The sequence below is a fragment of the Erpetoichthys calabaricus genome, chromosome 5 (assembly GCF_900747795.2).
Source record: "Erpetoichthys calabaricus chromosome 5, fErpCal1.3, whole genome shotgun sequence".
NCBI classification, from domain to species: Eukaryota; Metazoa; Chordata; class Cladistia; order Polypteriformes; family Polypteridae; genus Erpetoichthys; species Erpetoichthys calabaricus.
Window position 1 is genome coordinate 69,774,091 of NC_041398.2, and position 12,403 is coordinate 69,786,493.

The 12,403-nt window shown below is 42.5% G+C and overlaps 1 protein-coding gene across 1 annotated transcript in view; it reads left to right on the forward strand.

Annotated features, from left to right (window-relative positions):
* The window catches only part of poln (polymerase (DNA directed) nu), a 195,059-nt gene that overhangs the window by 66,300 nt on the left and 116,356 nt on the right, over window positions 1-12,403 (forward strand). The window contains exon 6 of the mRNA XM_051928538.1: window positions 8,810-8,924. Within this exon, the coding sequence (XP_051784498.1) occupies window positions 8,810-8,924 (115 nt within the window). The remainder of the gene's footprint in view (window positions 1-8,809; window positions 8,925-12,403) is intronic.

Here is a 12,403-nt window from a genome sequence, read left to right on the forward strand (position 1 = left end):
GTGGTAGACAGTAAGACTTTAGGGACTTTCAAAACTAGACTTGATGGTTTTTTTTTTTTTAGAAGAATTAAGTGGATAGGATTGGTGAGATTTGTGGGGCTGAATGGCCTGTTCTTGTCTAGATTATGTTCTAGAGATTATCTAGTATGTTTTCCTCTAGTTGGGCAATTACATGTTCAGATTTGGAGAGCACAGCTTTAAGATGTATTCTGTTAATATACTCCACCAGTATGCACACACTTTTTGGATAGGCAGTTTTTTGTATACTGACCACAGTAAGCAAATAGCTTAGCACTAACTTTTTGTTAGCATCTGGGGCTATTTAAACAGCTGTAATAATAACCACATTAAACTCCTGTGGTAGAATCCGGTTGGCAGTTAACCACAATATATTCTAAATCTTGTGAACAGTGTTTACTATTTACTATACAGTCTGTGCACCATTTCTTAGTAATCTAAATGCACAGTCCTCTTTTCTATAACCTCCATCTAAATCAGTTTAGGCAAAATGTCTTTAGCCACTGTATGATGCTGTTCTATTCTGAATGCAAATTCTAATCCTATGTGTTACTAGATGGCAGTACCTAATAAAATGACAACCGAGTGTATAATGCTATCATAGTTTAAGAATTTAAGAAATTAAGAGCATAATTAGAAAATTAACGGTGAATCAAGTAAAGCTTTATTTTCCAGCTAAATTGTTCAAGGCATTTCAGAAGTGTAGTAATTGATCATATTTAGACAAGTTTTACAGCAATTGATGGCTTTGCTCACTCCTAATCTCCTGTTGTATAGTGTTTATATTTTATTCTGTAGTGTTTTTTTTTTAGACATCAGTTTGCTATTAGAATAATATCAATAAGTGAAACAAGCAGCACACTATGAATGGCATTTGACCCAAAGATGGTTGAGGTGAGACTCTTACATGAGAGGGAAGAATGATTCTCTAGAACAGATGTAGTCAAATAGGTTTGACATGGGACCTAATTCTTGCATAACAAATTCTGTTTGAGGCAGAACCCAACATAACAAAGACCCTTTTCTCCCTTGCTTACACTAACACACAGACACACATGCCTTACACACTTTAACAGAGACAGTCTGTCATTCACTCCTGGATGCTTTCATCCAGCCACCCATTCATTCACATCGCACACATCAAGTTTGTATAAACCTTTTTATATCTAAGCAAGTTAAGGACTTTTTATGTTAATATTGCATTGAATTCATTGTGATATCTTCAAGTGGGCATGCTCATAATTTTAATTCATATCTTTTTCTACATAATAAAAATTAACAGTGGTTGCACCCAATTGTATAACATCTTTTACTGATTGGCCAGGAAGTATCATTTAAAATTCAGAATGAAAGCTAGTTTTTAACAGTTTTTTAGCAAAATGCTTCTCTCAAAATATCTTAAGTAGAAAATGAGTACAGTAAATTGTTTTAATAATGAATGGACCGAAAATGTTTTTTAATGACAATCAGAAGTGCTCAGTCGGTCTGATCTGCAGTAAAATAATTCCTTCTTTAAACAGCACGTTGTGTGGAGCCTGTGCCTTAAAATTATACTTTCACTGAATCTTTTTTCCCACTGTCTGAGTTCTGGAACAGGCAAATCAAGGCCTTGAAAGCAAATGACAGTCAACAGGATATACTTAGCCGTTTAATAACACAACAAGACTGAGCAATAAGTGCTTTCCTCCAAACTATATGTATCCTGGCTAAGCGCATTACAGTTTCCATATCTCTCTATATATAAAAGAAAATCCTGGAATGGAAAAACAAGGCTACAATACATGATCTTCTCTGAAGACATTTCAGAGACCCGCGAGACCAAAGACACGCCCTACTTACAATCTATCAAATAGGACAATAGGCAGCAAAGCATTCAGTCTTGTGAAGGATTTGAGCATATACAGATCCAGGGCCCTCAGCGCATATAAAGCGTATAAGGACAGTATGTTATAAATGAAATGTCGACATCTAAGCGAAGAAGAAAGCAGTGTGGAGAAAAGAGACTCAAATGCATTGGAGAGAAAAAAGAGCAAAAAAGAATAATCGAGGTGCAAATTCAGAAAATACAGAAAGTGATTATTTGCCCGGAACAAGTGTAATTGAAAAAAAAGCACGTCCAATCCGGCTCAGAATTAAAAGACAATGGGGCTTGGCCGGGCACAGCCCGAAGAGGCAACGTGGGTCCCCCTTCCCATGGGCTCACCACCTATGGGAGGGGCCAAGGAGGTCAGGTGCAGTGTGAGTTGGGTGGTGGCCGAAGGCGGGGACCTTGGCGGTACGATCCTCGGCTACAGAAGCTGGCTCTTGGGACGTGGAATGTCACCTCTCTGAAGGGGAAGGAGCCTGAGCTAGTGCGCGAGGTTGAGAGGTTCCGGCTAGATATAGTCGGGCTCATCTCGACGCACAGCTTGGACTCTGGAACCAATCTCCTTGAGAGGAGCTGGACTCTCTACCACTCTGGAGCTGCCCCCGGTGAGAGGCTCCGAGCAGGTGTGGGCATACTTATTGCCCCCCGACTTGGAGCCTGTACATTGAGGTGGACGAGAGGGTAGCCTCCCTCCGCCTTCGGGTGGGGTGACAGGTCCTAACTGTTGTTTGTAAGTATGCACCGAACAGCAGTTCAGAGTACCCACCCTTTTTGGAGTCCCTGGATGGGGTGCTAGAGGGCATACCTTCTGGGGACTCCCTCGTTCTGCTGGGAGACTTCAATGCTCACGTGGGCAATGACAGTGAGACCTGGAAGGGTGTGGGAGGATGCCGGTCAGGCCTGGTAGGCCCAAACGTGTTGTGAGGGTCTGCTGGGAACGTCTGGCAGAGCCCCCTGTCAGAAGTAGCTTCAACTGCCACCTCCGGCAGAACTTCGACCACGTCCCGAGGGAGGTGGGGGACATTGAGTCCGAATGGGCCATGTTCCGTGCCTCTATTGTTGAGGCGGCTGACCGGAGCTGTGGCTGTAAGGTGGTCGGTGCCTGTCGTGGCGGCAATCCCCGAACCCGTTGCTGGACACCGGCGGTGAGGGATGCTGTCAAGCTGAAGAAGGAGTCCTACTGGTCCCTTTTGTCCTGTGGAACTCTGGAGGCAGCTAATAGGTACCGGCAGGCCAAGCGGAATGCGGCTTCAGTAGCTGCTGAGGCAAAAACTCGGGCATGGGAGGAGTTTGGGGATGCCATGGAGAACGACTTTCGGACGGCTTCGAGGAGATTCTGGTCCACCGTCCGGCATCTCAGGAGGGGAAGCAGTGCAGTGTCAACACTGTATATGGTGGGGATGGTGCGCTGCTGACCTCGACTCAGGATGTTGTGGGTCGGTGGGGGGAGTACTTCGAAGACCTCCTCAATCCCACTAACATGCCTTCCAATGAGGAAGCAGAGCCTGGGGACTCGGAGGTGGGCTCCCCCATCTCTGGGACTGAGGTCACCGAGGTGGTCAAAAAACTCCTTGGTGGCAGGGTCCCGGGGGTGGATGAGATACGGCCGGAGTTCCTCGAGGCTCTGGATGTTGTAGGGCTGTCTTGGTTGACACGTCTCTGCAACATCGTATGGACATCAGGGACAGTGCCTCTGGATTGGCAGACTGGGGTGGTGGTCCCCCTCTTTAGAAGGGGGACCAGAGGGTATGTTCCAACTACAGAGGGATCACACTCCTTAGCCTCCCTGGAAAAGTCTATTCGGGGGTTCTGGAGAGGAGGATCTGTCGGATAGTCGAACCTCGGATTCAGGAGGAACAGTGTGGTTTTCGTCCTGGTCGCGGAACAGTGGACCAGCTCTACACCCTTAGCAGAGTCCTGGAGGGTGCATGGGAGTTCGCCCAACCAGTCTACATGTGTTTTGTGGACTTGGAAAAGGCGCTCGACCGTGTCCCTCGGGGAATCCTGTGGGGGGTGCTCCGGGAGTATTGTGTACCGGACCCCCTGATAAGGGCTGTTTGATCCCTGTACAACCGGTGTCAGAGCTTGGTCCGCATTGTCAGCAGTAAGTCGAACCCATTTTCAGTGAGAGTTGGACTCCGCCAGGGCTGCCCTTTGTCACCGATTCTGTTCATAACTTTTATGAACAGAATTTCTAGGTGCAGCCAGGGTGTTGAGAGGGTCCGGTTTGGTGGACTCAGGATTGGGTCAGTGCTTTTTGCAGATGATGTTGTCCTGTTTGCTTCATCAGGCCGTGATCTTCAGCTCTCTCTGGATCGGTTCACAGCTGAGTGTGAAGCGGCTGGGATGGGAATCAGCACCTCTAAATCCGAGACCATGGTCCTCAGCCGGAAAAGGGTGGAGTGCCCTCTCAGGGTTGGGAGCGAGATCCTGCCTCAAGTGGAGGAGTTCAAGTATCTCGGGGTCTTGTTCACGAGTGAGGGAAGAATGGAGCGTGAGATCGACAGATGGATCGGTGCAGCGTCCGCAGTGATGCGGGCTCTGCATCGGCCTGTCGTGGTGAAAAAGGAGCTGAGCCGTAAGGCAAAGCTCTCAATTTACCAGTCGATCTACGTTCCTACCCTCACCTATGGTCATGAGCTATGGGTAGTGACCGAAAGAACGAGATAGCGTATACAAGCGGCTGAAATGAGTTTCCTCCGCAGGGTGTCTGGGCTCTCCCTTAAAGATAGGATGAGAAGCTCAGTCTTCCGGGAGGGGCTCAGATTAGAGCCGCTGCTCCTCCGCATCGAGAGGAGACAGATGAGGTGGCTCGGGCATCTGATCAGGATGCCTCCTGGACGCCTCCCTGGTGAGGTGTTCCGGGCACGTCCAACCGGGAGGAGGCCCCAGGGAAGACCCAGGACACGCTGGAGGGACTATGTCCTGGAGAGAGGGAAGTCTGGGCATCTCTGATCAAGCTGCTGCCCCCGTGATCCGACCTCGGATAAGCGGAAGAGGATGGATGGATGGAAAGTAAAGATCACATTAGCGCAAACAAACAAACTGCCTCATTTAACTATGCACCAGTCTAACTTTGGTTTTGCACAATAATTACCACACTATTGCACCTTAACACTTAATTCTACTTTATTCACATAATTTTACTTATTTATTATGTTGTACTATACTGTTATGTTTCAATCTATGATTTTTTGTTAATCTAACTGATATTCTTCTAACTTTGCACAGTTTTTGATAAGCGGATGAGGATGCATTTCACTGCGTGTTGTCCTGTATAACTATGCATGTGACAAATAAAGAATCTTGAGAATTTCAAAAACGGAGTTTACAGCACATGCATTTATTGGTTACTTTGTTAGTGTATATATATTTATCTGTCTGCTTATTTAAAAAACCAAATTTACCCCAGGAGTCAAAAATGTTCTGTCTAGCCCTTGTACCAAAACCTAGACAAAAGCTGGGGTATCACCTTGGTAACCCCATGTACTTTTGGAACTGTGAGAGGAAAATAGTACAACTTTACAGACAGGAGTCCAATGCAGAACTCTACTTACTTTTTTACTTTGTAAAACAAAATTATTAACTGCTGATAATGTAGATTGTTTTGTCTGTGCTGAAATTCTAAACAAAAGAACCTATCCTGACCTCATTAAAAAGATACAACATATTGGGACTCGCAAGATTACAAATACTGTTTTTACAGAAGTTCTGAAATAAAAGTGAAACTAATGAAATAGCAACAATTCAAAGAAAAAAAAAATCTTAAAAGTGTGTTTCCGGAAAACCAAACACAGGGGTGGGTGGCCGAGCGAAGCCCCGTAGTATTTTGAAATATTGAAAGAGTGCATTACAGCTTTTTTAATGGAGTTTTCTAGTTCTAATATTATTAAATCTGTGAAATGCTAGGGGAGGTAGAGGGTGCCAAAGGACATGTCCCTTTTGCTCCAGCTTCCTCTTTTGAGTGTTGCTTTTGAAGAGAAGACCTATTGCACACCCCATTTCTAGGTGTTGCCTTCAAGGGATGAATTTCATTTGTGGTGGGTTGATTTCACCCCAATGTAAAAAGCAGTCAGAGTTAGGTTGGTATTGTTTCTTTCAGCATAATGCTTATCAGTAATAATATATAATCATGATGGACTAGTTTATTTATCTTACCAGGTGTATGTAATACATTCTTTCACTGGATTTTCTGTTTAGTACCCGAAAAGTAAACTGTTTAAAATCAATGATTAAAAATAAATATTAAAATATTATAATTTCAATACCACAATAATTTTGGAATATCCAAGATTATTCTAGGGTGGAGTGGTGGAGGCTAGGGATCTGTGCCGGCAATCAGAAGGTTGCCAGTTTGAATCATGTAAATACAAGAAGCGACTCTGCTCCATTGGGCCCTTGAGCAAGGCCCATAACCTGCAATTGCTTCATCCTGGGTATGACATTAATCTGCATCCAGCCCTGGAAGCAGGTCCTCCAATTTATAGGGAAAACTTGGGGGGAAGATGGAGAGATTGGCATTTAAAATTCACAGTATATTAAAAAAAAAAAAAAAAAAACACACACACACGCACACACACTGTTCCAGTGTAGTGCTGAGTTGTCAGTTACTGCACTTGGGTCCCAATCCAGGTGGTTCATTGTGTGGTGGATGTGGCAATGTGCTATCGGCACCTGCTCTCAACCAAGATTATTCAGGATATTTTAATTTACAAAAAACTCTTTAAAGCTGATTTTGTACAAACACCTTTTTCCAAAAAATAGTTTAGAAAATAACTGTCAGATTTGCAGTTTTGAGATTTATGTTTGCATCTACATATGGAGTAGACTTTAGCTGGATAATTACTCTTATTGGAGGATAATATTTTATTTGCAAGTCAAATTATTTCAGATGCCATAAGCTCCTGATCCTTTAATATTCAAATTCTCTTTCCTTTTTTATGCCTAAATCCAACTCTGAGGCTACTGAAATTAAACTTATCAATTAAAGATGAATACTTTATTTGAAAATTCCTGTAAAACAGCATTTGTATTTGTTGCACAGTGCTGCACATAAGGGATCATACTTGACCATTAAACTGAACTGATCAGAGAACTTATGCCTGGAGATGACATCCCATTCTCTCCTGTGCTAATCATATACATGTGTAAGATGTGTTTTAACAATGTTTTTCACATTTTAGTTGTTATATTAATGAACATTGTTTTTGGCTAATGTTTGCCTGTTGGAGTATGCTGTTTTCACAGCCCTGCTACAGTAACTATATGTTTCAGTGATTATGCATGCCTTTACTGCATTCAAGATCTTAATAGGTTAATTTGTCTTGTGCTTCAAGACATTATGAGCTGTGTCATATAAATGTCTGGCAAATGTTGATATTTGAAAAACACTAAATGAATGTTATTTTCGAATAAACATGTGGAAACGACTCATTTTGTCACTTTCGCACAGTAGTTGCAAATACAAATAAGCTAGCTAGAAAATGGATGGTTGGTTGGATGATCAGGTGTAGCCACATCTGTTTCATTCGGAATGTGAAACCACTATCCCTTTATTCGGACTACGTATAATGTTGTGTTGAAAATTAAGTTTGCTATCATTTGTATTTAATTTATTAATGTGGAATGCAAGTTAAAACCTTTAACATTAACGGCTCATTTTTCATATCATGCTCTCAAAGCAAACCGAAATTATGTGTTTTTATTTTTGAACTAAGCAAAGGTGTAAGCAAGGAGACAAATCACTTCAGGGACATACTGGGGTGGAAGCTATAGCAGAAGAGGGTGAAGGAGATGTGGACATGGCTATGGTGTGTCACAGACTACAAGCAGATACATATTTAGATGTGAGACAAGAAATGAGAAAAGCCTATCTATCTATAGGCGTTTTTCAACAGATCTGGGTGTGTGTGCTGGATAGGGGAGTGTCTCTCTCCCTCCCCATGTTTTCTCCAATGGATGACTCATATCTATGAAGTACTGTGATAAAACCATTGAAACTGAAGTCTTTTTCAGTATTTTTTTTCTATATAATATAGCTCAGCCTTCTGACTGAGGAGTTCATAGAACTTGGAGTCCATTTTAAACTAATTCAGTGATTATTCAGTTTACTTGACAATTGAAACAGCAAGTGATGGTAAATTCTTCATTATCCTTAAGAACAAGCGACAATACTGTAGTTGACCCACAAGCTTGTTTTTTTCATTTGTATCATAAACTTTGCACTCAAATAAATGCATCATATCTGACTCATCTGCTACTAAACAGGTTGTATTTTGAAAATCTTCAACATCATCACATTCATTTTTAAAATGTATGAAATCAGATATTATTAAATTGTAATGTTACTGTCATGTAAATTTAAGAAAAAAAATGATATCGATTTGAGAAGGAGAAAGTAAGTAGTCCCACATACTCAAATGAAGGGTACATCCTACAGATATTCTGGAATCCAGGTCAATGATCAACTGGAGTTTTCGGATTTACTGACTATAGGTTAAAGAATTTCAACACAAATGGTTTTCCTCTGTTTAGTTTAATATCAGCAACTATATATAACAAATGTTTCATTGATCTGTATGTAAGTGTTTGATCCTTGCGTCTAATCTTTGTTTGGAATCCTGTATATTAAATGTAAAGCCAAACTGCAATGTCTTCTTTGTTGGTTCAATTAAAAAAACAAATTCAGTGGATCAAAGTTCTGTGAATAATGGCAGTCATTGTGTACCATGTAACACTGCCACCACCAATATGTTTTTTAGTTGTTTTCCCACCAAAAAATAAATGTTCCCTGATTATTATAAGAAATTCCCATCTAAAAAACTAATAACAGCAGTCCCAGAGAGCATTATTTTCTGCCACTGTATGCAGCAATACTGTATGTGGATGGTATGACAAAATCACTTGATGTATTTATTTTTCTAGATTTTTCTCATGTGGAGTTGCGACTTCTGGCACATTTGTCATTGGACCCGGAGCTACTGAAATTGTTTCAGGATTCTGAAATTACAGATGTTTTCACTACTTTATTCTCACATTGGTATGTACACTATGCTGTTATGATTTCACATTAAAAAGTGAAACTGTTGAAATTCACACTTTATTCTCATTTTGCATTGTTTTGAAAACATAAATTATAATGTGGAATTAGGACACAAGGAGCACTTGATTCAAGCCTGAACAGATTTGCAGTACTTTTTAAAGCCAATATCCACAGAAACTGTCAACAGGAAGGCATTTTTCACTGCTTCCTTTGCATAAATGTACTTATGTTTCATATAAATGAATACCTGAGTATATCATTAAACATCAGAGTAAACTCAATGCTAATATGTAACATGATTCAATATACAGTACATAGTTTTGATTCAATTATAATATCTTTATAATGTAGTGTATTTAAAATGATACTAGATTCTTGAATTATACATTTACAGTAGGCTATAGAGGGTATTTGTGAGGACACAGAAACAATGTGTAGATTACAAGGCTCTTTTGTTAGAAGGCAATGCTTCCATGCCTGTGTATAATAGAAGATACATGTATAGCTATACTTTCCTTAATGAAGTGTTTTTGTGTGAACATGTGTGCATCTCCTTATAGGATGCTGTATGTGTGTCCTGCATGATTGACTTTAGGAATATCATTTTTGAATTGGAAGCACATTGCTAACCACTTATGTAAGACATTGCAGTTGTACCTCTATACAAAAGCAAAACCCAAATTCAGTATGCAGTACAAATCTTTCAAGAAATATGTGTCCTCAGTTGTTATGCTATTGATGAAAACTACCCATTATTTAGTGTAAAATTTTCATTAATTCATTTATTCATTAATTTTTCATCGCTTATCCAAAACTCTTAGTAGTGAGTCGCAAAAATCCTTTTTCCCAACCACACTTGCTAACTCATACTGTGGGAACCCAAGGCATTCCCAGGCCATCTGGAAGATATAATCCTCCAAGTGAGCCTTGGGTCTTCCCTGGGGTCTCCTCCCAGCTGGTCATGCCCATAAAACCTTCACATGGAGGCATCCAGAAGGCATCAATATCAGATGCCTGAACCACCTCAATTGGCTCCTCTTGATGCAGATGGTCAGCGGCTCTACTCTAAGCCTCTTCCAGATTTCTGCATTTCTCACCCTGTCTGTAAGGGAGAGCCTAGCCACCCTGAGGAAAAAGCTCATTTTGGCAGATTGCACCCACGATCTCATTCTTTTGGTCATTACCCAAATCTCATGACCATAGGTGAGGGTAGGAACGTAGATTGACTGGTAAATTGAGAGCTTCATCTTCTGACTCAGCTCATTCTTCACCACTTCAGATTGGTGAAGATAACTGTGCTCTCTGCCTCAATCTGTCTATCAGTCTCACCATTTTTTTTTCTCCTCCTTTCATGAACAAGACCCCAAGGTACTTAATCCCCTCCACTTGAGGCACTAACACGCCTCCCACTCGGAAAGGACAATCCGTCTTTCTCCTACTGAGGACCATGGCCTCAGATATGGAGGTGCTGCTCCTCATCCCTGCTGCTTCACACTCGGTCATAAACTGTCCCAATACATGGCTGGAGTTCACAGCCCAATGAAGCTAACAGGATCACACCATCTGCAAAAAGCCGTGACACGATTATAAGGACACCAAACTGGACCCCCTCCCCAGCTGCTCCTTGATATGCTGTTCATGAAAATCGCATACAGGACAGGAGACAAAGCACAGCAATGGTGAAGTCCCACATCCATTGGAAATAAAGCCGATGTTTTTCCGAATGTGTGGACACATCTCTCACTGTGATTATACAGAGACTGAATAGCCCTTGTTAGGGGCCCCAGCACCCCTCCCAGAAGCCTGTGAGGAACATGGTCATACACCTTCTCTAATTTCCACAAAACACATGTAAACCGATTGAGCATACTCACATGCCACTCCTCATAAAGGTAAAGATCATGTCCATCGTTCCACAGCCTGGACAGAATCCACATTGCTTCTCCTGGATCTGAGGTTTCATGACTGGGCGGAGTTGCCTGTCTAGCAACCTGGCATAAACTTTTCCAGGAAGGCTAAGGAGTGTGATCCCCTGATAGATGGAGCACACCCTCCTGTTCCCCCTTTTAAAAATGGGGGCCACCACCATGGTACAGCTCCTGATGACAATGCAACATTTAAAACGCATGACAGCCCAACAATCTCCAGAGCCTTCCATCATTTCTGGGTGGATCAAATTCACTCCCAGGGCATCGCCACTGTGGAATTTCTTAACTACCTCTATGAAATTGGGCATTGATCCCCCATCAGCTTCTGGCTTTGTCTCCTCCACAGAGGATGTGTCCATTGGGTTCAGGAGTTACTCAAATTGTTCCTTCCACCTCCAGATAACATGCTCAGTCTGAGCCAGCAGTTCTCTACCCTTACTGAGAACAGCCTACGTGAATCCCTGTCTTTCCTTTCTGAGTGGCCTGATGGTTTGCCAGAACCACTTTGAAGCCCGATCAATAGTTGCTTTTGATGGTTTCTCAGAACTCCTCTTACACCTGGGTTTTTGCTTCCCTGACCATCATGGCTTCAGTCCTTTTGGCCTGATGGTACCTTTCTGTTGTTTTGTGAGTCTCCTGTGCTAACCATATACGGGAGACCTCCCTTTATAGCCTGATATCAACCCTCACCTCTGGTGTCCACCATTGGGTGCTTAGGTTGCCACCTTGAGAGGCACCTGTAGCCTTCAGGCCGCAGCTCTTTGCAGCCGCTTCAACAATGGAGGCTTTGAACAATGGTGTTTTGGACTCCCATTTAGTCTCTCTCCTGGGACCTGGGATAAGGCTTTTCCAGAGGTTGGAGTTGAAAGTCTCCTGGACAGGTGCCTCCCACAGATGTTCTAAGACCACCCTTACTGCTCACTTGGACTTTCCAGGTCTGTCTAGGCCCCTCCCCCACCATCTGACCCAACATACCACCAGGTGGTGATCAGTTGACAGCTCTGCTCATCTCTTCACCCGAGTGTCCAGGGCATATGGCCGCAAATCTGATGATACAATTATGAAATTGTTCATATATCTTTGGCCAAAGGTTCTCTGGTACCAAATACACTTAGGAGCCACCTAATATTTGAACTTGGTGTTCATTATGGACAAACCATGCCTAGCACAGAATTCCAATAACAAAACATTCCTCGGGTTTAGATCAGGGAGGTCGCCCCTCCCAGTCACCTCTCCAGGTGTCTCCAATATTACCCATATGGGTGTTGACATCCCCCAGCAGTCCCCAAATGGAACTTTTTCCAGGATTCACTCCAGTGACTCCAAGAAGCCCTGGTACTCCAAACAGCCATTTGGTGCATAGGCACATATGGCAGTAAGAGTCCTCCCCTCCACAACCTTCAGCTGCACAGAGGCAGCCTTCTCATTCACCGCGACAAACTCCAACATGGTATTGACCATGCAGGGACTCAAAAATAAGCCCAATCCCACCAAGTACCTTTCCTCTAGGGCTTCTCGAGAGTAAAGTAGAGTCGATCCTCTTTTGAG